The following is a 24,893-nucleotide window of genomic DNA, read 5'->3' on the forward strand; positions in this document are numbered from 1 at the left end:
CAGGGAAGAACTTCTGCCTAATACATTTTATGCTGCATTCTGGAGAAGAGCTGCAGGCATGTCCCACCTCAATTTCAGCTCCAATTACTATCTCATTTCCGAGTGCCACAAATGAGAGATGCTTTTCTGTTCACAAACAATACTTTGCCTGTGTCTAGGGAAAGCCTAGTGAAAGAAGATGTCCTTTCAAGGAACGAGCAGAATTCAAGTTCCTTGTGCAGATGGGCCTGGCTGGGTCACCATTCACGCAGTGCCATGTGCTGCTGACAAACAGTGCCTCCACGTAAGCTGTTAGCAATAAATGACAGGACAAACTGAACTAGGATTTGAGAGCAAAACCCACCCTGCATGTTTGTCTGAGGAGCAGTGACACAGCTTCAACACCCATTCCTCATCTCGTGTGCTCACTGCTGGTCATCACTCAGACACTCCATGGGAAGCTAAAGCCACACCAGTTGCTGGTTTCATTTTTTGGGGTTTATTGGTTTTGCCTGGGGTTTTTTGCCCCGTATGGGTCTCCATTTCACAATGTTTGCACTCGGGACATCAATCACCTTCCTGGTGTGATCGGTGTCGCGGTGGAAGCGGTACCCACACGTTGCCTTCTGCGCAGTGTAGAAGGGGCTGTACGAGTTGGAGCAAGCAGATTGGTAGAAGAGAAAATGGAAGGAATTGGGCTGACGGTTCCCATAATGGGCGACAAAAGGAATGAAGTGAGCAGCCAAAGGCCGGTCCCTGTGGTGCTGTGCTGGAGAAGGCTGGTTCTTTGGGATGGGCGGCGAGTGGGAGACGTCCTGCTTCGCTTTGGTCTCCTCTGTTCCCTTTGGTCTCTTGTGGTCTTTGCCAGGGGCTTCTGGTGGTTTAGTCCTCTATGGAGCAAAAGAACCAGAAAAATGCATTGCAATTGACCCCACACTTTGGCATCCTCATCAGGGCAGAAGGTCCTGGCGCAAGAGTTGTGTACTGGTGACCAAAAAGCAGCGGGTTAAGCAAAACAGGAGAGCTTAGGGAATACCAGCCTGCTTACACTCATTGCAAAGGCAGTCAGTAGGCAGTATAAATGCAGAGAAGGCAGGTATTTACATTTCGTAGAATCACAGCCTGGTCTGTGTTGGAAGGGACCTTAAAGCTCATCCTGTTCCAACCCCCTGCCATGGGCAGGGACACCTTCCACTAGAGCAGGTTGCTCCAAGCCCCTGTGTCCAACCTGACCTTGAACACTGCCGTGTCTTTAGCTAAAAATTGAAGGTGGTGTTGCTTAAAGTGCTTAAAGTGAGTTTAAAATCAAATGATGTACTGGAAATACGGAAGCAGCTTAGTGGAAATAAAAGAAATACTGAGGAGTGCACACGGCAAGACTCGAAGCACTTGATTTTCTCTTGACTTGCATTTCAGCTGGTTATTTGTAACAGGGCAGAGTAAATATAGAGTGCTACCCAGTTGCTGATGTTCCTGCTGTCAGTCTGACCTGGCTCACCCTTTCATGTCTTTTGGGGGATGCATTTTCTTTCTGTGTTTGGCACAAGGAACCCCAGTCCCAGGTGAGGATCTCGACTGTAACAGCTATAAATGACAGCAGTACCTGTTCCTTGTAAAGCCTGCACCTAACCACAGCTATGGCAAACCAGACATGGAGATGGTTCAACCCCATCTGACCCACAAGATGCAATGGGGCGTATCAGTGATGACAGAACCATAACACTGTCATTTGCAAACACAGCCTGGGGCATCAGCTCACAGGCTCCAGGTCACTCTGCGGATGCCTACCACCACCCTGTGCCTTGTGCTGCTGTGCTCATTGCTCTTTCCAAATCTCTAAGAGGGTTTCCCCCTCCCAGGAATGTGCAGGGAAAATCAAGGTTGTTGAATCTAATCGGCAAAGCTCTTCCTCGTCATCAGCTGGGTCACACTGCTGAAGTCTTGGGGCAAAGCCAGTGCCACCACCCCTATGCATGAGCTGTCTCTGCGGTCCTTGGTCCATCACCCTCTTCACTGTGTGTTTACATGCCCCCTCTGCATAGGTGGTGGTGTGGACGTGTGCCCGAAGACACACGTGGGGCTGACTTGTCACCCGTGGCTGCTCCAAGGCTCTGCTTGACTGAGAAGGTATTTCTGCTGCTGTTATTTAACCGTGACTCAGTTATCTTGTGTTCATTGATGACTCCTCCATGCTAATGGAAACTGGCTCTTCCCCAGCAATTAGCTGCTTTACTCCTGGGCGTCCTAAATAAATGCTTTGCCGTCTGGCTTTATTTTTAACCCACTAAAGAGGTTTCCTAGTTTCCGTGACGCCCCGGCTTACTTGGTGCTCTATTTCTGTTCCCTGTAGCTGGCTCTGAACACGGGCTCCTAAACCTATTAGGAGGGGAACACCAGCAAATTGTTTAGAAATCCCCTTTGAGGGAAATGCCCACATCCCCATGGATTCACCACCGTATTTGCCACCCATTTCCCCATTTCAGCCACTTGCCAGATGCTTGAAAGTTCCATTGCTGGAGCTCAGGACAAGCGTTATTTCAGCCATTGCTGAAACTTTTTATTCCCTTTTTTCCACAGGGGACAAAATAATGGGATTTTGACTCCTGAAGGGCAGATTTTGTGCCACAACCGTCATTTCGGTGTGGTTTGTGTGGCGCTGCTCTGAAGACAGATTTGTTCAGCAATGATTCTGTTCACATATATGCATGATTATAGCTCGTGGCCTTTCTCGCTTTGGAAGATAAGAGACAAGTATGCACACGACTGCGCTGCTGCAACTGCGTCCACCCAGCTGCTGGGAGGCATTCATGTTATTAAAGCAGTGCAGTTGGGGTGGGGAGCAGAGGCTGTAGCTGCTTTGAAAACCCAACTGCTAAGTCATGTAGATGCTTTTGAGATGTGCAAGCCTTGCACGCGCTCAGTGACAGAGGGCTGACAATCATTTCCAGTGACAGGCAGGATACCATGCCAGGGAGTGCTGAGCTTTGAGCTTTGCTCTTGTGATGGGGTTCGGCTGCCCCGGGAGCTCCTGCTCATCTCCTGGGGCACGTAAAGCTTGGCAGAAGCATCCTCTGTGCTGGGTGAGTGCATCTGCTTACGTGATCCCTGTCTTTGAGGGGAAGCATCAGCTTAATGTCCACAGCGCTATTTATGGCACTGCCAGAGCTCAGTGCCTGAATTAAGAATCCCACATAATCCTATTGCATCCAGTCATATGTTTAGAGAGCCCTAATCCCTGCCAAATTGTCTGTTGTCTCTCAAGGGAGATCCTCACAGGTGGGGTCACAGAGAGAACAATGATTTCAGTAAATCAAGAGATCACGAAGGGTTCAGACGTCCACCCCAGATGAAGTGTTCCCCTGCCTGGCTGCCAGCACTGCCCATCCTGCCCTGCGCCGCTGCCACCCCCCTTGCCCTGCAGCAGGGAATCCTGATCCTGCAGCTCGTCCCTATGGAGCCATCCCAGGACTATCACACATGGTTCGCTCTGAGCTCTCAGCAGCCACAAGGGTGGCTGATGGTGGTGCAGCAGGGGAGGGATGAGGCATCACACCAGCACCACCAGGACCCTTCTGTCCCGGCCACCCACGGGAAGGGGACAGGGAAAGCGGGAATCCCTCCTGCCAAACCGTGAGCTCCCACCTGCGAGGCCATCTCCCTGTTAGGGACCCAGCACACAGGGACCCCGGCACACGGGGACCCCAGCACACGGGGCTGTCTGTGCCGGAGGCTGGAGGCAGCGCTGCCGGGGCTGTTGGGGACATTGTGACCATCCAGGCCATTGTGACCATCAGGGTGGGAGCTGTCACAGCGGTGCCCAGGCTGAGCAGGGCTGCTCGGGCAGGGGGTGTGGAGGAGCACAGGGGCTCAGCCATGGAGATGAGGAGGGAGCTGTTTCTCCTGATGGGACAAGGGAGGAGTTGCATCCAATGGGAACCACTGCTGCTGCCTGTCTGTGGCAGGAGGGTTTCTCCTCCCATCCCTCCCCAGGTCCGGATGAGGATCTGCACCTCACAAGTGCTTCACACACCTGCGAGTGCAGCAGGGGAAGATGTACATCTGCAGGGCGCAGCTCCTCACGCTGATGCAAAGGCAGATTGTTCTGGGGTGTTTACCTGTAATAGGATCAAAGGCAGCCTCACACTGTGGCGTGTTACACCAGAGCAGAGCTCACATAGCTATTTCTATGCCATAAAATCTGATGGCGATCTTCCAAGTGCTTTCCTGAGCTCTATGCCCAGCCCACCTTTAGCTGTGTGGCCTCAATGGAGATACGAGAGTGGCAGTTGTCCTCCCTTAAAATAACAGCCATACCACCAAATTGGGCATCTTTTCTGCCCCTTTCAAGTTCATGCTTTGCCAAAGTCAGTCTGGCCAACAGCAAACCTGCTCTTGCGAGCCCTGGGCTTTTTCTGGTCTCACGGGGTGAGGTCTGTGCTTTATTAGGAGGAGGAAGGTAAAAAACAAATGTTTTTCATCTGGAACAAACAAACAGGAGTGTGCACATGAGCTCCTGTAGAATTGTTGAGCAGCTTGTGTTCACTGGGATAATAAATTCACCTCAGAACACACATCCCTTCATGTTGTGAGGAGTCTGTTTTCCAATGCTCACCACCCAGGGTGAGGCTCAACCATCGTTGGCGGGTGGCATGTGTACAGCTCCCAACGCCAGAGCTGCTCTGGAGTCCCCCCTGCCCCAGGGCAGAGCAGTTCTCAGGGGGCTGAATCACACCTTCCTCATCCTGCAGAGCATCGCTGCGGCCCTGCAGCCCTTTTGAAGTCTCTTTGGTGTAATGACGCTTTGTAGGACACCTCTGTGCATGAGCCCAGGCTTTCTCATTCCATGGGATTTTATTGGCTTCTCTTCTTAAAATAGCTCCTCTTCTCTTTCCCCTTTTCCTTGACTTCGTCTGTCTGTATATCCTGCTCAATTTGTTCACTCAAAGACTGAATATCAGCGAGCACATATGTCTTGCCTATCATATAATCCCAGACTGGTTTGGGTTGAAGGGACCTTAAAGCTCATCCAGTTCCAACCCCCTGCCACGGGCAGGGACACCTTCCACTGGAGCAGGTTGCTCCAAGCCCCTGTGTCCAACCTGGCCTTGAACACTGCCAGGGATGGGGCAGCCACAGCTTCTCTGGGCACCCTGTGCCAGCGCCTCAGCACCCTCACAGGGAAGAGCTTCTGCCTAATATCTAATGTAAATCTCCCTTTCCAGCAGTGAATAGGTCCTTCATTTAATCTGATTTCTGCTTTCAAGAGGTGTCAGTGAATTTTCTTTAGATGTCTGGGGTTCATTAGGATTGGTTCCTGCAAAGAGCTGGCTCCAGCCCTGCTCTCTGGAGGAATGTTGTTTCCCAGTTTCCATTCTTTCACTGCTCTTCCCTGCAGGCAGGACTATCCCTTTTCCACCCATCTCATGTGAAACACAACTGTGGGTCCCTGTGGTGTGTTCCTGGGCAGATGTTTGCAGGATTGTCTCCGATCCCTGTCTCACACAAACAGCAGTTAAGATAACTGTCAGAAAGGCGCGAGTCCCGCTAATTGCAGGTCTTGTGCACAGCACAGAGCCGTCCCTTCTGCATCACCCGCTGCTCCGAGTGCGGATCTCAGGAGCCGGCTGCCATCGGAATGGCTCCACTTGCCATTCATTACAATTTACTTTATTTAAGTGCTTCCTGACAGTTTATGCCATGATTAGGTTTTCCTTTTGAAATATCCTAACAGTGCTCGTTTTTCAATGTTCACGGGTGATTTAATGTGCTGTCCTAATTTGAACTTTGTAGCAAAAAAAATAAAAAGGTGGTGAAAACCTTAATTTCAAAGTGATTAAGTGATATTTATCACTGAAAAAAAAGAAATCTACTTCATTTTAACTCTAAAAATGTGGTGGAAATGGATATAAGACACAGTAACTTCGCCCTGAAGCTGTGAGCTCTGTTTCAGAGTTAATGTTTTGACAGCTATTTGGGGTTTAAAGTTCTCCAGAGATCCCAGCATTTATTAATAACCAATGTTACTCATTAACTCTCATTTTTTACATGTATGACACAGAAAATTGCTGGCAATGTTAGACACTTGGTTTTGTACCCGAAACCGAGAATGATTCGGGGTCGAGTCCTGCTGTCTTTAACCTTTGGCATAAAGGAAGTCCCAAACACTCACAGCACACAGGTTGTATTGGGTTAGGGCAAGGTTTAAGGCCAGGCACAGTCCCCCCTGAGGCTGGTGAGGATCTGTACATTGAGGATGGGGTCTTGGATGCTTAGTAAGACACTTCCCAAACACTCAGTGCTAATTTGCTTCCCAGCACACACACACAGAGCAGGGGGAAAGGATTGTGCTTCGGCTTCCCCTGGCTCTGGTTGGCATTTCCTTGTACTCCAAGGACACCTGCAGATCTCAGACAGGGACTTCAGGTCCCAATGCAGTGCACAAGCAGGTATGCAGCAAGTCTTGGGGCAGGGAGCCTGGCCCTTGGGTCAGGGCTACAGCAGTGGGAGAGTGAATGGATGAACACTGGAGACAGTGAGAGATGAAAACTGTCACACCTGAATGCTCAGTATATGGCTAACTTGAAAAGCTTGGGTTTGATAGTTTGGGTTGGGGTGGGTTTTGGGAGAGGAATCAGATGTGGTAAGACAGGGGGGAATGGCTTTAACCTGCCAGAGGGGAGATTGAGATGAGCTCTTAGGTAGAAGTTCTTCCCTGTGAGGGTGCTGAGGCGCTGGCACAGGGTGCCCAGAGAAGCTGTGGCTGCCCCATCCCCGGCAGTGTTCAAGGCCAGGTTGGACACAGGGGCTTGGAGCAACCTGCTCTAGTGGAAGGTGTCCCTGCCCGTGGCAGGGGGTTGGGACTGGATGAGCTTTAAGGTCCCTTCCAACACAACCCACCCCGCGTTCCACCGGGCAGAGGCGGCCCCGGTGCGGCGGGAGGCACCTGGGTGGAGGGAGGGGCCGAGGGAGGGGCGCGGCGGGCCCGGCCCCCCCCATCCCTGCGCGGTGGCAGCGGCCCCGGTGCGGCGGGGATGCCGGTGCGGAGCGCGGCGGGCAGCGCCGGGGCTCGCCACGATGAAGAAGCACCACTCCGTGCAGGGCACCTTCAGCCGCCTCTTCGGGAAGCGCCAGCCCAGTCCCGCCGCCGCTTCCCTGTTCGCCACCAACCCGCCCTGGATCTTCACGCAGGAGGTGACCTCGGACAGCGCTGGTGGCACCGGTCAGTGTCTCCTCGTCACCTCCCGGGGGGGGCAGCTCCGTGCGCAGGGACCGGGGACGGGCCGGGAACGGGGGACCCCCGGGCGGTGTGTGAGCTCTGCGGGCTCCGGGACAAAGGGAGTCTCCGGGACAAAGCGGGGCTCCGGGGAGCCTGAGTGAGACCGGCCCGGGGCTCCGGTGGGTCCCGGCCCACCACGGGAAGTTCAACTTCCCTCAAGCGAGCTGCTAAGTAGTTGCGAATCCGTTTTTCTGCTTCCGGCAGCTCTTTCCCACGCCGCGTTCGATCATTGCCTTCACAGCTTTTACTTATTTACTTTACAAACCTGTTTCGTGCAGGACTGTGTGCTTGGAGGGGGTTGAGGGTTGCATATTTCCCGGGTTTATTTGTATTTCTTTGTGGTTTTAATTGCAATACTGTGCCCCGGAGGCTCATGGAGGAGGGAGCCAAATTAATAGTAGTGGAGCCAGGTTGATAAAAGATTAGCAGGTTGTGGATGAAGTTTAGTGGCTGTAAGATTCCAACAACTCCTTCCAAGCTTAGAAACGGCCGGGCTGCTTGCTGAGCTGTGCAGTGTTGAAGTATTGTCCATTAATGCTGTTGCAAGGTGGTTACACCCTGAAGGCTGAGCTGGTGAAACTAAAGATAAAATGAAAATGTGACGGAGAGTTTCATGCAACTCTCCAACACAAAAGGAAAAGTGCTGATTTCTAAGTGCTGTAAATCTGAGGAGGATTCAAGCTTCTCTCTGATGTGGTTTGGATTTAAAAAGGAAAAAGAAAAGAAGTTGCTGTGTCTGCTTATTACCAGCCTGATTTCCGTGGCTGCAATTGCAGTACAAAGGCATTCCTCTCAGGTGTGGGGAACTGCTGTGTGGATCAGCTTCCAAAGTGAAAGCCAACAGTCCTTGAAATCTGAGCCTAAATAAAAGCTGTTGAATCACTCCTTAGCATCCTCTTGGCATTTATATCATTAATGTAATTTGTGGAGGGTAGTGTGACACAGCGAAGCTGAGTGACCGTGTTCAGAGTAGCATGTGCTGAGGTGTGGGATCCTCACGAGGAATGGTGTGCTCCCAGCTCTGCAGTCCATGGGTCAGGTTTTCCTGTCCCTTGGTTTCCATGGTGAAGCCCCATCCCTGTTTATTGAATATTTGCTGCGTAGCTTCATGCCATTGCCAAAAGGAGTCCACTGCTGCTGCTAATCCCCACCTTAGTTTTTGGTACAAAGTAAACACAAGTTAAGCAATGTGGAATGGGTGTAGGTTTGCATGTCACTGACTCAGAGATTCCTGAATATAGTGACTGATGCCGCCTCCTTGCTGTGGATACCCCAGCGTCAAACCTGCTGCGCCTACTCCAGGTGATGCAACCCCCAAGTAGGAAGAAGTTCCATTACATGCACTGCAAATTGCCTATTTGATTTCCCATGGCTGAGCGGACACAACTGTCTCCAGGACAGGCCGAATGTCAAAAAGTGGCCAAAGTGTAGTCAGGGCCAGCCGCTTCCTCCAGCCTCCAAAGGCATTTCCTGATCCCTCCTTCCAGGAAACGAGGCTGGCGGAGCACAGGTCTTACTGGTGACAGGCTCTTAGCAGGCAAGTCCTGTTTATCTAGCAAAGGAAACACAACTACAAGCACTTCATTTTACTTTAATTAAATGCAGCCAGGTTAGAGATGCTTAGTAATCTAGGATCAAAGACCTTGTGATCTTTAATGCAGTTTCTCACTGGGTTTACCTAGTGTCTTGTTTAATATAAAACTCCCATCGTTTCAAGTCTCTGAACTACTCTATCACTGCTCCACCAAACTGAATCCAAACTCTCACGCTGCATTGGCCTTAATTCTTGCTGCTTATTCACTGAATTTGGGGTCACCCAGGGGGTTATGCAAAAATAATGATAATTTGATGGCATCTCTGCTGTCCTTGAGAAGCCAGCAGCTCCTCCTTTCCAGTGCTAAACTGTTGGTAGGACCACACGAACTGAAGTGTAGGCTGCTTAGTATTTTGAAAGCTGAAGAAATCCAAAGCCAGGTTAGGCGGGGCTTGGAGCAACCTGCTCTAGTGGAAGGTGTCTCTGCCCGTGGCGGGGGATTGGAACTGGATGAGCTTTAAGGTCCCTTCCAACACAAACCAGTCTGTGGTTCTGTGAAAATGTCCTTTTTGTAAAGAATCCCTTGTAGTGGAAGGGAGAGGATGTCATGAATGACCATAAGGGCAGTGATAGCACGATGGATACTCCCGGGTGTATCCCAGGATAACTTGTGGTGTAGTGGGTGGGAGAAAGGAAAAGTTGACATGCTTTCTGGACTCAGTGGCGTGTTTCAAGGTTGTGTGGAATTCATCTGCCTCCAAACTATTGATTCAGCAGAGGCTGTGGTAGCTCCTGCCCAGCCCCTGGTGTGGTCAGGTTCTTCATTCCAGGTGTTCATGCAAGTGCTTTTCTTCTGTGAGAATGCACACAGAAGCATCTGCCCTCCTCTTTCTTCACTAAAGCTCTGTTTCCCTGTGAGCTTCTTGCCTGATCTTTGCCTGTCCAAAGAGGGCAGAGATTTGGTGACAACACCAACCAGCCAGCTCCCAACACAGGCAATCCTGCTGTGGGTTTTGGAGGCTTAGAAATGCAGCCCAGCCCCTTCATCTGAGTGTGGAGCTTATACAACCTCCACCTTTCTGCTCCTCGGCTTTTAATTGCTTGATACTTGATAGAAACTTTCTGTGCTTCACACTTTAGTGCGGGATCAGGAGAGAGGACCATGCTTCCAAACTCTTCTAGGGGAAAGAAACCTCAGCTATTCACTTCTTGGTATTTCGGAGTAGAGAGGGAGGTTGTTTGCTGCTTTGTTCTCATTGAAACCACTGTCAAAATCTGTTTGGGAACACTCCCGCAGTTCTCTCTCTGCTCACAGCCATTTTGCTTGTTTTCCTCCTCCTTCTCCAAACTCTCGTTTTTACTTTAATGTTGGTCTCCTTGGCTACGAATTATTTGTGTGTCGCCTTCCAGCCAAGGTGGGGTTTATGTGCTTCAGTGCTTCTGCTTGTTAATTCATGCTGTTAATCAGACACAAAGAACATAATTAAACTAATTTTATGAGCTTTATTCACTGTCAGAAATAAACCGGCCCAAAAAAGGTGTGGTTCAAGGTAAAAGCACGGGGCTGGGAACCTGGAGGACCTGGTGGCTTCTCCTTCTTGTAACGCTGGGGCTCTGCTGCTGCTTTCTGCCATAGTGTCTTCATTCAGAGCAGTGTTTTGTGGGAAGATGTACAAAGAATGTCTCTGTAAGGCAGGCTGAAGTGTCAAAGTGTTGTGGCAAGCATGATTTGTTCCCCAGTACCAATTGCATCAGGGGTCAGACAGAGATTGCTCCAGCAGCACAGGTAAGGATGCTGGTGGTGTTCAGCCACAGCAGGGAGAGCAGCTGCATCACCTCCCTCCTGCTGCCCTTGGATGATGGCAGCAAAACAAGCAGAAAATCCTCCTTGGGAAGCCCCTCTGTGTCCCATTTCCATCGCTGTGTCAGAGCAGTGCAGCGAGGTATTCCTCTCTGCTTGCCCCATCCCACTTGGCACAAGCCAAGGGTCAAGGATGCCTCTGCTGTGTCATGACGGCGACCTGCTGTCATGATAGGGCTGAGAGAAGAACCTGTAATTAGCTTGGATGCAACCGCTCTGCCCACAGAGCGGTCAGCAGGTGAGGAAGGGCAAGAGCTCTTCTTCCGTCTGGTGTGGTCGGTGGTCAGGCTCTGCTGCTGCCTCCCCTCTCCAGTCCAGCTGCTGATGGATCGACCAAGATCAGATCCTGACCAAACTTATCATAGACTTGACTAGGTTGGAGAAGACCTTTATGGTTACCAAGTCCATGAGCTGGTCTGTGTCACCTCTGTGGGTGCCAGCCCTGGATCCACCCCTGCTGTCCCAGAGGTGAAAGCCTCGTGGCACTATACAGTTGCTCCTGAAGCGTTTCCCTTCCCTAAACGTCATCTGGGTGGGGAGTGAATTGAGCGCTTCTGCTAACGTTTGACCTTCCTGAGGTAAATTTAAGTTAGCTACTATTAGAAATAAGCCTTTCAGAATAGACTTTGGCATCTGTGCTTATTAAACTCCAGTGTCTGGAGCTCTGGGAAGGCTCTTTGCCTTGCAGTGTGTGGCTGCATTGCCGGCACCTGGGCACTTGGGACCTTTCTCCCCTCATCTTCACCTCAGCTCCAAAACACTTGGATATTCCTCAGAATCTAATGGGGTTTGGCCATTCCTGGGAGCTGATACAGCAAATTCTCCACAGAAATCAGGTGGTGTCCATGTTGTTTTTCCTGTTGCCTCAAACACAGTGCTGTGGCTGTGGCTGCTAACAGTCTTCTCTTCCCCTCAGGTGATGTGATTGAAGTGTATTATGGCGACAATCGCTTTGGGACAATGACTGACTCTGGCACAGCAACACTTAAACCACGTCCGAGAGTCCGGCCGCTGCTGACGTTCTTACCCCTTGTGAGTATCCAGCCTGGTGCTGGGATTCATTGTGGCAGTGGATGTAACTGGTGCCCAGAACCAGCTGGGCTGGCTGCTGCTCTCATCCTCTACCTGAGGGAAGAAAGTAAATGAAAAGCAAAACCACTCTGTAATAATGCTGGATACGAGGGATTAGGAGGTGATCTGAGTTCAAGGCTGTGTTGGACATAAGCAAGATACTCAGGCGAGAGACGTAAGCATCATTAGACTTGTATTCTCAATTAAAAGAAAAATTGCTGAGCACGTAGATGATAGATCTGGCTTGCACCATGTTTTATCTAACCGCTGCTGGCAGTATCTCGCTCTGAATCAGGCATGTTGCTGGAGACAGCAATAGCAAAGCCATGTCCTGTTTACAGCAGAGGTACAAGGAGATGATGCAGCAGGCGTCTGGGCAGAGGAGGATTCTCAATCCCTGTATAAGGGAAACCATTCCCTGCAGAGCTGCCAGTGCTCCAGCAGGATGCAAGGACTGAGCAGCAAGTGCCAAAGCAGCCAGACCCAGAGGGCTTGGAGGTGTCTTTAACCCAGCTGGGACTCAAAAAGCCACATACACTCATTGCTGGCTTCAACACTCTGCTGCTGTGTGTGCTGAGCAAGCTTTCCTCCCCCATGCAGCACACCTTTCCAAAGGTCTTATCCCCAAAAGAGTACAGTGAGGTGTCGATTGCTCAGATGGCAATCTGGAGATGGCAATAGCTAAATCTGAAGTGCAGGTCACTGGAGGCCAGTAAAGACAGTAAAACACATCAAAGCCTTTGGTCTTGACAAGGAAATAATTTCTGACAGCAAAGGATGTTTTTCCTCCTCCATACTTGTCCTTTAGAGCCATCACCTTCGGCAGAAAATGGGCTGGTAGCTGTCATCTGGGTGCAATTGGGAGTTCCTGGGGTTGCGCGGGTGTCACTGGGAGGACAACTTGGGGCAGGGGGTGACAACTGTCGGGAGAGGCTGTATTAGAGAGAGATAATTAGGGAGAGCATAATCAGGAAGTTATGGAGTTACACAGGTTCTACAAAGGGGTTGTGCCCTCTGTGATGCCTTCCAAAAGATCACAGCCAGTGACAAACCTCATGTGGGATCTAAGTCTGGTAACTGTAAGGCTGGTGCCTGAGAGACTCTTCTCCAGCAGCACAGTTTGGGTGTGCGACCATAGCTGGCACCCCATACCTCCAGGTTTCTAGAGTGCAACTGGCCTTTTGTGTCTTTTTAGTGCTTTCAGATGCATTAGTAGTGGAAGTGTATGTGGTAGAGGAATAAAGAGTGTGTATGTCCTTGAGATAAACACTCAGGGCTGTTACCCTAGCCGTGGTGCTCTCCTGCTGATACTTGGGCTTTTCTCCCCTCCATTGCTCTTGTGAGGGTCCCTCACAAACTTGTTCTTCTCTTCTGAGAGTAACAGGTTTAACTGAAGAAATTAGTAGGAATAAGAAACATTTTTTAAGGACTAGTCTGTGCTGGCTATTTGCATTATTTTGATTAGGTTTGATTATGACTGGAATTGGCACAGACACTTCCGCTGCCATGTACGTACCTGCACTGGGCTGTTCTGCAGCTCCCGCCTTAACCCTTTCTTTGCACCCAGCCGCTCTCTGGGAAGCAGCTCAGAGGCGTAGCTGTGAATCAGGAGGATGCACACACCCTGCCCCGCAGCCTTCCTGTGCCTGGGTGCCTGGCAGCTTCCTTCCCCCCAAATCACCTGCCCCTCGGCTGTCCCGAGCCGAGTCCCAGCAGGGATTGCGGGAAAGGGGGTTTTGCTGCCTGCCTGTCGGGTACCACCACGTCCCCCTGCCCACCCGGCTTCCCAGGCTCTGCGGGTGTTGGCAGAGCTTTGACATCGTGGGGGAATAAATTCCTCTAGTTAACCACCAAATTCCCTAGCTCTGCTTCAAAATTGAGAATTTGGGGTAGCTCTTCATATTTGGAGAAACCTTGGTCTCTCTGACACCCCAGGATGTCTTTTGGTTGTATCTTGGTCCGTTTTTTGTAAGAGGCAGCCTCAAACCTAGTTCATTTAATGGATGAGGGATGTAAACCTGCTGGAGCGAGTCCAGATGTGGCCATGAAGATGCTGTGAGGGCTGGAGCAGCTCTGCTCTGGGGCCAGGCTGAGAGAGCTGGGCTGGTTCAGCCTGGAGAAGAGAAGGCTCCTTAAGGGGAGACCTTAGAGCAGCTCCAGTGCCTAGAGGGGCTACAGGAAACCTGGAGAGGGGCTTTGGACAAGGACCTGTAGGGACAGGACAAGGGGAATGGCTTTAACCTGCCAGAGGGGAGATTGCGATGAGCTCTGAGGCAGAAGCTCTTCCCTGTGAGGGTGCTGAGGCGCTGGCACAGGGTGCCCAGAGAAGCTGTGGCTGCCCCATCCCTGGCAGTGTTCAAGGCCAGGTTGGACACAGGGGCTTGGAGCAACCTGCTCTAGTGGAAGGTGTCCCTGCCCGTGGCAGCGGGTTGGAGCTGGATGAGCTTTAAAGTCCCTTCCAACCCAAACCATTCTGTGATTCTATGGTAATCATGGGCTCCTGAGAGACTGGGGAGCTGGGGACCATGAGGACAGGCAGCTTTCCTTCACTGGGGACAGGGGATATTTGTGTTCCAGTGCTGAAAAGCGATTCCTGGTGGTTACAGTGAAAGCTCCCCTGCCGGGATCCTCTGCACAGGAATCTGATTCAGGTCCCACAAACTGGAAATGCTGGTTCCTGGCGCACCACCCTACACGGCCCTGCTCTGAATCAGCTGGAGGTTTGCTGGGCTGGGCACACCCCAAGCAAACACAGCAGAGGGAAACAATCTGCCCAGCCATCTCTGGCGACTGGCAGTGTATGGAGATGCTTTCCATTTCAGAAGCCAGCGCATGACGTGAGGATGGGTGGTTTTGGAGAGATGCTGAGCATTAGCAACTGCTACAGAAACTTTTGGTGTGAAACAGACTTGCCCAGTTTTGAGGACCTGTTAAAATGACATATCCAAAATTACTGCTCGGTTATGTGGACTGTTTCCTGCAGCTTTGCATAGATCTCTTCCGACTGCCATTCCCTTTCTACTCGTATCCAAACATGTGATGCATATGGTGCTTTGAATTCAGCGCTCAGACGTCTTTGTTTCCCTGCAAATGAGCAGATCTCTGTGCGCTCTGGAGACTGGCAGCGATACATTTCCATAGCAAATGGGAACTGCTGGAGCTGTTTTTTATTTTCCTCTTTGTGATTGTTATCTCATTGCTCTGGACGATTTCATTATCGGCCCTTAAAGTGCCTCTGTTAGCCTTTGTCTTCCCTCTGGCTTTCAGCTGAAGTTAAGGATCTTTCCTCTGCCTTGTACTGTATTTTTGGGAGCAGTAAAGAGGTCTCAGATGAGGCTATAAGGCTCACCTAGTCTCTTGTTTTACCACAAACAGATCTGTCCTAATGCCTTAGCAGACCTCGCCTTCTCCATCAGCATGAAGTTGTCCGATGAGTTGTGCAATCCCAGGAATGTGAATTCCCACTCACTCTCTCCTGGCTTGCCAATAACTGGTTCATTCCCTTTGTGGTTATAGACGATCCTTGGTCATCTGCAGGGTGATGGGCTTTGCAAGTGAAACCTGTGTTTCCTTATCATTTTGTCAAAAGCTGGGGGTTTCAGAGCTCACTGCAGGAGCCCAGTCTGCTGCTTCTCCAGTCAGTTCTGCCCCAGCAGCTCCCCTGTTCCTCATTCCCCATGCCTAGGGCAGTGTGTGATGCTAATACGCTGTCTGCACCCTGAATGGGGCTGGCTGTATAAACCCAGCTTGACCTTTGATCAAGGAGACTTTGGAATCCTATAGCAATCTCCTGCAGAAATAGTGATAATAGCAGTGAAAGGCAAAGGGCATGGCTCAATCATTATCTAGGCCTTTGTATGCAGAAAACCACTGCTCTGGTGCAGGCTGATGGCAGGATAATGGGCTGTTAACAGCTGATGCAAACACCTGCCCAGGGTAAGTAGGAGTGCAAGAGGGTGGACCCTGCAGCCTGGGAATGGGACAGTATGTCCCTGACCATTGCCCGTGGGGTCTGCGAGCTTCTGCTGCTCATGGAGTGTTATTTCTGTGCTATGGGTCTCTCCCAATGCTGGTATGTGGAAGTCCAGTCCACTGCCTCAGTCACGTCTGTGCTGACAGCCTGATTCAGCATCAGTTTGTGTTCAGGACATGTTAGCGTAGGTTTGATGAGCAGCTGCAATCTCCCTGCAGTGAGTCAGTGGAGGGAAGGAGAGGCTTTCTGTGCCTGTAGGTGTACCAAGAGCCCTGGTCAGCACTGCAGGTGAGTCAGTGTGCCATGAATATCTCACTGTGGGTGGCTGTAATTACACAAAGCATCCTCGCAGATGTGTAGGCTGCTAAATTGCATGGTCCTGTACCAGCTAAAGGCACTGCTGAGTTTTCAGCATGAATGTGAAGGGAGTAATTGAGAGTGAAACACAAACCACACAAGTAGCAGTTTTCCTCAGAGTGTTCAGGTATGCTGGTGCCAGTTTCCCAAATAGCTGGAAGTCTGTCTGCGACTTCAGTGTGGTGTGGACGTGACTGTGGCGTGAGCTGGCAGTGCTTGGTGGAGAGTCATGCCCACAAAACCCGTGCTTGGGATGTGAATGGTGAGGAAGTGGTGCTGGGGAGCCCTAAGTTTGGATGTGAAATAGCCGTGCTCCTCTCCAGCCCCCCTTCACCTGACCAGCGCAGGGGGATTGTGTCTGTGGCTTGTGCAACCTTCATCGTTTATCCCCTTAAGCCCTGTCAATAGCAGCTGCTGCAGGGAACTCCGTGTCTCGGAAACAGCCCTGGATCCCATCAGGTTCCTGTTTGTGTAGACAAATTACCAGTTATACAGGCTAGGGCCTGTGCACTGATACCCTGGGCGTAAAACTAACAGCTCCTTCTGCTCAACTATTGCAGAATGCCCAAGAATCCCACGGGGTGGCTGTGCCAACGCCGTCGGTGCCAGAAGACTTTGAGGAAAAAACAGCTCTTGGTAAGGGATCTTCTCTGCTGAGTCCTGGATGGCACTAAGTGCTCAGCAGTATCGTGCCCTTGGGGAAGGAAGGATGCGTGCACCAAGCTCTGGAGCAGACAGTCTGATCATGAGATTTTCATGCTCAAATAGAGTCTACTATTAATTTGTTTTTGAAGTCACTGAAAATGAATTCATTTCTAAGGGGTGAGGTGTAGTGACTGTTACAGTCCTGCAAGCTTTAAAGAGCTGCTCAGCAAAATAAACTGGCTTCCTAGCTGGCCACAGGTGATGCTGGCCATCACTGCACTGATGGAGAAGGTGCTCATACTGCCGTGCTCTCGCTCTTCCTTGCAGGCTCTGGCTCCCAGATCAATGGAAACTACCGAATGTACAGCTCGGTGGGGGACCTGCGCCCACAGGCTCTCGATGGGGATGACCTGGATGAAGACATCCCTCCGCCGCCATCGGTGCCCCCGCCACCCCCTCCAACAGCACCAGCACCCGCACCACCAGCCTCGCCGGTCCCTCCGCCACCCGAAATGCTGCCTCCACCACCACCAACACCTGAGGTGGTGCCACCACCTCCTGCCATGGCAGCTCCGCCACCTCCAGCCTCTGCCCTGTCCTCCCCCAGCACACCGGCTCCTCCAGACTTCATCCCACCAGCCCCACCGGGTGCCCTGCCGCTCAGCCGGGCCCCTGCTCCCTTCACCACCGGCATCTCCAAGTGGAAGTCTGAGACAGTGCTGAACACGAGGCAGGCGGATGCTGAGGGGCCGCTTTGCCCTGCTGAGGCTGGGGTGCCGGCTGCCCCTGGCCCAAAGGAGAGTCTGCAGCCCAAGCACTGTCCTGAGCCCCATCTCACCTTCCCCAGGTCCTTCAAGGTGCCGCCGCCAGCCCCAGCCCGGTCCTCCTCCATCCCGGTGCAGGAGAGCCAGCCCATCCGGCAGGAGCCCTTCCCCAAGCAGCCCCATGCCCGGCCTCCCCTCCCGCCCTGCTTCACCATCAGACCCGCGGCCAAAGCTTACGCAGGAGAAGCCGAGCAAAAGAATTCCCCGCTGAGACAGGCCATCACAAAGCCAACACCCCCACCACTGAGCCCCAAGCCGGCTCCAGGGCTCAGCCAAGGGATGAATCCTGCAGGTCACCAGTCCCCACAGCCAGGCTCTGAGGTGGAGAAGGTTCCCCAGCCAAAAACAGCTGAGAAAGACTCTCCTCCTCCAAAACCTGAACCTCTCACCGCGAACGACCTGGACCTCCCTCCCCCAGACTACCCGACCTGTGAGGATGACTGGAGGGATGCTGGCAACCTGAGCAGGCTGCGGCATGAGCTCTCGGCACTCCTGCGCTCCCCACGGAGGGAGGAGAAGCCGATGGAGAAGCCGGCTGCTCCCCGGCCCATGGACGGTGGTACCAACCACACCAGCAGCCATGAGCCCAGTCTCAGTGGATCCCAACTCACTGGATCTACTGGGAAGGATGTGCGGTTACTCACAGGAGGAGAGAGTGAGAAGAAAGAGGTGCCCAGCAGCATCCCCATTGCCAACGGTGGCTCTCCCAGCGTGGTGCTCCCTGCTCCAGACAGCAGCTCCACCACACAGCCCCGCAGCGTGATGAAGATCAGGAACGAGCTGGAGGCTGTGCTGTCCTTGAAGAAAGAAGGGAAACCTGCTGTGGGGCTCAGCAGCCAGAAGCAGGGCACCGAGGATGGTGGCAGCACCCCACGTATGAGGAAGAGCCCCCCTGACCCGAGGAAGAGCCCCCCTGACCCAGGTGAATCAGTGCTGCCAAAACCAGCCCCAAACCCGCTCCCAGCACCAGCAGTTACAGTGGAGAAGGATGAGACGGGGCACGAGGACTATCCCACTCCTGCCACTAGCAAGGTCACAGAGAACTCAACCCCTTCTCCTGAGCCCCTCAACAGCAGCGTGAGCCCCCCAGACCCACCTCAGGGCCCTGTGGAGGAGCCCCCTGCTCCCACCTTGCCATCGCCCCCCGTTTCTCCTGCACAGAGCTCAGCACCGCAGCCCAATGCTGCCATATTCCAGTACAAGGTGCACCGGGCTGGGGCCAGCTCAGCCGAACCAGTCTGTGCCTCGAGCTCGGCGGAGCCACCCAGCCCCATAGGCTTGCCCAGGAGCCCCTTGGGAGCAGGGCAAGAGGAGGAGCTGATCCACCCGGTGACGGGCGAGCGCGTGGAGCGGGGCTCCCCCATGGCACTGCTCCTGGCAGCCCGGCAGCGTGCCCAGCGGGGCCGGCAGGCTGGTGAGACAGGAGCTGCGCCACGGGCCAAGCTGCCCGTGAAACCCAGCAGCGCCTTGTCAGGCACCACCTCCACCAGCTTCTACCGCCACGGGTCCAAGCCTGGCTCCTTCACCGTGGTGCCCCGGCCGCCTGCGGTGGGAACAGCAGGGTCGGGATGGAGCAGACCTCCATCCTTCTCCAGTTCCTCGGAGCAGGGCCGGGATACACTGGCAATGGGTGATGCGCAGCCCATGAGCATCCCTGGGTACCAGCGAGCTGATGCTTCCAGCCTCCTGCGAGGCCTCCTGGAGTCTGGGCAGCCGAAACAGCCCATCCCACCCCACCATGGTGTGCACAGGGAAGAGGAGAATGGGGAGACGGTGCTGGACTATGGGATTATCCCACCGCCCCCTGAATTCAGCAACGAGGTGGATGAGACTGAGGGGCCTCTCCCAAGTCGGGAGGAGAACCGCAAGTGCCCCAGCTTCCCCGACTGCAGCCGGAGCTCAGAGCCCCAGCGGTTTTTCAGATGGCCCGGCTACGGCCGCAACTATGGGGGCAACCATGAGCTGCCAGCCCTGGAGCAGAGCAGGAGGAACAGCGACTTTGTGCCGCAGTACCCGGATTACAGCAGCTCTGCCGGATACATCAGCCGCTGCCCGAACCCGCGCCCGCTCATCAAGAAGCGCTTGTATGTCTCCGAGCCCGACAGCTCCTACCCCCAGGCTGCTGCAGCCCCCCGTGCCACGGGCACGCTCTCCTCCTATGGCCCCGGGGGTTACAGCTCCTCGGCAGGGGACGGCGGCCGTCGCCCCAGCTCCGGCCACAGGAATGGCCCCGCAAGTGTACAGGGCTGGCGGACATCCCTTGATGCCACTGGGAAAGTGGCGCCGTACGGCAGCACCGATGCCAAGTGCAAGGGGCAGAATGGGGATTTCTCACCCACCAGCGCGGTGGCAGCCAGCAGGTACGTGCACCCGTGAGGTGATGCCTTCCCTGTCCTGTGTCCCTTTGATTTGAAGGAGAGGAGGGCTGGGAAGGAAAGAATAGGGATAAGTCACTGCTCTTTGGCTCATGTGGTGCCACTCGATGCCTGGCTATGCCTGCGCCTCGTCTCCTCCTGCCACCTTGGTCCAGGACCATGGATGTGGCACAGCGCCTCCCTGATCCCAGCCATAACCATGATGCCCATTGCCCTCTCCACCCCATGCCGCTGAATGGAGACAAAAGGTGGCAAATGTCACCCTGCTCCACTAGATAAAAAAAAATATATAATTGCAATATTGAAAAAACCCAAAGTGTTTCCTTGGCTTTCAGTGACTTTCCCTCTGTTTTCCCTCCAGACCTCTCCATGGCAGCTCGCAGTACAGCGGACCTACCAACACCTTCACGGTCAGGCCTGGGGCTCGGCAGCCCATCTCCTACACCTACCAGAGCGGACACCGATAGGTTTGTCCTCAGGGCTGCTCCACCACCTTCATTTGGCTGGGAAGCGAGAAGAAGGCATCTCAGTTGGTCATCTGCTTCTCTTTGGGCACCAGGGATGGTCCCAACCCAGCCTGGCAAATGCACTGCTTGAAACTACTGATGAAGAAGGTGGGAACTGAACCTTGGGACTTGGAATCTTCTTGGAAGACTGTCATGGAGAGTAGTTACTACAGAGGACAGGCTGCTGTCTTGTTACGTGAGCAAACTTGGTTTTCCTTCTCCTATTTCCCCCCACTGTATTGTTTTCAAAATTGCAGATGGATAGGTCTTCTAAGAAAGCCAAAAAGTATCCTTAGTTCTCTTTAAAGAGCAGCACCATTGGAGAGATCGTTTTCAGTTAGGGTTTTTAGTTGGTTTAAATCCAACATGCTCAGGAATAGGGAGAAACCAACTGGGAGATGTGCCTAATGGAAGCAAGCCAATGTATAGCTAAATGTAGGGGAATTAAAATAAGAAGGTGAGGCCAATGGGATAGAACTCGAGTTTAGGATGTCTTGATCCTAACCTCTTCTGTCCCCACCTCCTACAACAGCCTTAAGCAAATCAATTATGCCAGTGCCTTAAAACCAGCTCCTGGCTTCCAGTGCCTGTCCCGCTGAGCCAGGGGCAGCTCTGCCACCAGGGTCTGAGCCCCCTTCTCCAGGGAGTGGCTTTGGGAGCATGTGCCTTTGCGTTCCTATGCCTTTTGGTCACTGTAAGTGTTTCTGTTGGGGATTATTCCTCATGGAGGAAGGCTGTGAGGCCTGGATGGGTGGCTGTAAAGCACTTTGGAGGCTTAAACCATTGAGCAATCCTTTTCCTTTATCAGCTGGTGGGTGTCAGTGACGCACCAAGGTGCTGTGCTGGTGGTGCTTTCCTCGAGGGGTCTCTTGCCACTTCATTCCCATGTAAAACCACCTCTAAAAGCTAAGCCATAGAGTCCTTATAAACTGTTATACTGAGACTTGGCTTTAGTTTGTCTGATTTGGGGGACTAAGAAGCCTAAATCTCGGCGTGACTGTAGAGTGTTCGATGCTCCTGGTGCGTGGAATGTCTGCAGTGACATACCTAAGGGAGCTGGTTTCCCCAAGTGCTTGTCTGGGAGCTGGGTGCAAGCCTGTCCCCTCTTCCTGCCAGTGCCTCCAGTGATGGTTATGTCATGGGGTGGGAGATATAAGTAGCCTTAAAGAATATATAATACTACAGAACAAGAAATGCAGCCTCATAATAGACCAAAGTGTTCAATAGCCAACTTCCTGAAACTAGAAATCTATAATCTTCCTTATAAGTAACCTTGCTGAGAATCATTGTAAGATAAGTGTAAAAACTTGTGGAGAATGTTTTCTAATCACTGACAAACTAAAAGCACTTTGAGACATTAGTCTACTTTTACGGAAAGCACTTTCTATTTTCAATACTATCAATATCATTAGTACCACTCCAGCTAATTCTGCACTGCACACTCCTGCGTCTGTGTGCGTGGAAGCAGATTTTGCTCTACAATTCAACTCCAGAATTCAGAGATACATTTTCCTTCAGGGTGGAATTGTCAAAAGAGTTCTCTCGATATTAATGTCATGTCGTTGACGTTCTATGTTTTATGTTATTTCCAACTTTACCTAATAATTGATCAGCTGTTTCAAGTATTGCAGCAGCCTCCAAGTATTCTAAACTTTACTTTGCTGTGAATAAAATGAAAATGCAAATACCACAATGGGTCTAATAGCTAATTCAAATGGCATTTTTATGCCAGTAAATCGCAGAGACTTGGAAGATTTCCAGACATGCTCACCCCAGCCAGTATTGAAACAACACGTTTTAAATATCTGGGTGTTGGTCTTTAGCAAATGTTTATGGACAAAAGTGACTATGGAGTAACACTCTGGGTATTTAGGTGTGCCAGTGTCATGTAGAATAGCCCTCCCCCTTAAAACACACAAGTTTCTCCATGTGAGGAGTATCTGGGAGATTCTTATTATGGAAGTGAAGCCATGACCCTGTTTGAGTGGCTTTGGGGTCACGGTTTAGTATTGGATGAAGTTTAACTTGAAACAAACCAAAGCAGCCTTTCTGGTGATATTGCAACCTGATTGTTTTCTCCTTCCTTATATTTTTTTACCAAACTATTAAGTTATAACTGCAAGTGAATTCTCAAAAGCAGTTTTAAATGTAAAGGTTTGTTGGGAGACTTCAGCCTCCAACATTGACTTTGCCCAGAAATTGGGGGGGGGCTGTAAGAGCAATTTTCCCCCTCAAGAACTCTCCTAAATTTGAGTGTGTTCCCAACACAGAAGTGTTTTCTTTTTACAGCAAAATGTGAAACTCCAGTGGTGGCACTTGCTTTGAATTTCACATTTACTATTGCACCCAGACATGCAATTCCTATGCAGTTGTAATATGGTGTTACATAGCATGGAGTGTCTTGTTTCTAGCAGATGTGTATTTGTTTATATTTAATATTAGAAGCATGAGAATGTCAGTTTTATGAAATAGCCATCACTTATTCCTGTGCTGGGAATGCACAGTGGACTAAGCTGTAAGTAAATCGGGTAGGACCATGCTCACAGTTGTAAAACTGGATAGCATGCATGCTTTAAGCAGTGGAACTCTTCTATTCTTTAAACACTTTGGGCTCTCCCTGCTCCTTTTGAATGCATTAAGCAAAACCCTCAGATTGCAGCAACCACCAGACGTTTATGCCTGGGCCATTGGGAACTGTTTGGGTTACAAAGAAATCACTGTCAGAGCTGTTGGCAGCCAGAGCCCTTACGGATGAAGTTAAATCCATATTGAAGAGTGAGGACCTCTCAGCTGCAGGGATGGGAAGAGCCCCCGCTTCCTCTGTCAGGTAACTGTGTCAGGACAGCACGTAGATGTGCTCTGATTCCTGTTGCTGCTCCTCCTCAGCTCTGTTTCACCATATAAATTAAGCAATAGAAGAGAAAGAAACTAAGGGGGGTAGTAATGGGGCCAAGCAACCAACCTTATAGCCCAGTTTGAAGCCTGACAATGGGATTATTCTCACTTCAACCCTCTCTGATGCAGTTTGGTCATTCAAGTCTTGATACAACTTAAATTACCCCCTGCAGCTGCTTCCTCAAAAGTATCTACTAATGTAGTATAACTGAGAGCTTTACTTGTAAAGTGTTGAACAAAGTCTCTTATTTATGAGTGCCATTGAACACCAACTTTCTTGCATTAAATATGTCTGGATGTATTGTTTTATTATGTGTGGTCTGACTTCTTTTAGTATTACTTAAGTGGTCCATCTGCTGTTAAGATTGTCATCTTTTGCATGGAAGATTAAAAGGACAGGGAAATGCAGCTCAAACCGGCCTCAGCAACAGTCTGAATTTCAGCTTACATAGGGCTGGGTCCAATTTTTACTCACCAGTTGCTGATATAAACCCTGTGGCAATTTGAAGTGTTTTTAAGAAGCCCAGTCAAGGTGTGAACAGGCACCAAGCCCTAACTGCCCCATCACTGCAGAACCACCCCTCGCATCCAGCTGGTTAGGCAGGCTGGCAGAGGAGCTTGTGCAGTTCAGCCTGTGCTGCTCCTATAAATAGTTCTTGGGTTGGGGCTTTTCGTTAGGAATGAAACTCACATACTTATTTGCAAGTCCTAACTAGAATGTTGTACTTCAGATTGAAAACGTGGTGTGAGCAATGCACGCAGGAACATAAAAGGCAGGCTTGTCTTGAGCAGCTTATTCTCTCCACTCCTCAAAATTACAGCTATTTGCATGCTCTTTCATCCAGCTCTGGCTACAGAACCAGGTTCTTCATGAGGGAAGTGTGCAATGTGTATCTTGAAGCTTTTACTCTCGCCACAGTGTCTTTACACAAGTGTCCCCAAACCTGAACGGTGTGTAGTGCAGACACAGGGTGAGAATACCACAAACCCCAGAGAATTCGCTCCATTCCTTAGCTACAAAGTCAACAGGTATTGATGTGGTACTGCTGGCGGTTGTGCCACACTGCCTGCATGCAGGTGGGACTGTTCAATACAGCCTTGCTAGCAGCAGGACAGCTAGGAGCCAAGCTAACACGAGTGACTCCTAAATACACTGTCATTCTTCTGGGCTTCTTATGATGGCAAAAACCCTAAGTGTAAGTGGTAAAGCCCAAGAAATAGATATTCTTTAAAGAAATGTGCAATTTTGGGGAGGATGCTGCTGTGCCGTTCAAGCTGGCAGCTGCTGCCCTCCTGTGGCAGAACATAAAACTTCACCCAAAGATTTGACATGCTGAAGCATTTATTTATCTATTTTGTTGTGCTGCTAGAAGTCTTTAAGCCATTGTAAAAACAGGAATAATATATCAATAATGCCCTATTGTCCATATAGGCTTCACTGTCCACCATTATGCTTTTTGCTATGGACTGTCGTGTTTCGCTCACAGGGTGGCAATGGAAGGAACTTAAACGTGGTTTAATATTTGACAGCTGAAGCTTTTCTTTTTAGCTATGCTCAATGGAAAACCTACTCCAAGAAAAGCTTCCTGAAAACAAG

The 24,893-nt window shown here is 51.2% G+C and overlaps 1 protein-coding gene across 1 annotated transcript; it reads left to right on the plus strand.

Moving 5' to 3' along the window:
• The first annotated feature begins 7,030 nt into the window (after nucleotides 1–7,030).
• On the plus strand, nucleotides 7,031–23,608 carry C18H6orf132 (chromosome 18 C6orf132 homolog). The gene is made up of 5 exons (XM_030473622.1): nucleotides 7,031–7,198; nucleotides 11,567–11,682; nucleotides 16,612–16,687; nucleotides 17,024–19,880; nucleotides 20,257–23,608. Exons 1-5 carry the CDS (start codon nucleotides 7,054–7,056, stop codon nucleotides 20,360–20,362), a joined length of 3,300 nt encoding a protein of 1,099 aa, XP_030329482.1. The 5' UTR covers nucleotides 7,031–7,053; the 3' UTR covers nucleotides 20,363–23,608.
• The last annotated feature ends 1,285 nt before the right edge of the window (nucleotides 23,609–24,893 follow it).

The sequence above is a fragment of the Strigops habroptila genome, chromosome 18 (assembly GCF_004027225.2).
Source record: "Strigops habroptila isolate Jane chromosome 18, bStrHab1.2.pri, whole genome shotgun sequence".
Classification (NCBI taxonomy): Eukaryota; Metazoa; Chordata; class Aves; order Psittaciformes; family Psittacidae; genus Strigops; species Strigops habroptila.

Coding starts and splice junctions, on each gene's coding strand:
- C18H6orf132 (XM_030473622.1), top strand. CDS start 7,054: ATGAAGAAGCACCACTCCGTGCAGGGCACCTTCAGCCGCCTCTTCGGG. Junction 7,199..11,566: donor GGACAGCGCTGGTGGCACCG/GTCAGTGTCTCC, acceptor TCTTCCCCTCAG/GTGATGTGATTGAAGTGTAT. Junction 11,683..16,611: donor TGCTGACGTTCTTACCCCTT/GTGAGTATCCAG, acceptor CAACTATTGCAG/AATGCCCAAGAATCCCACGG.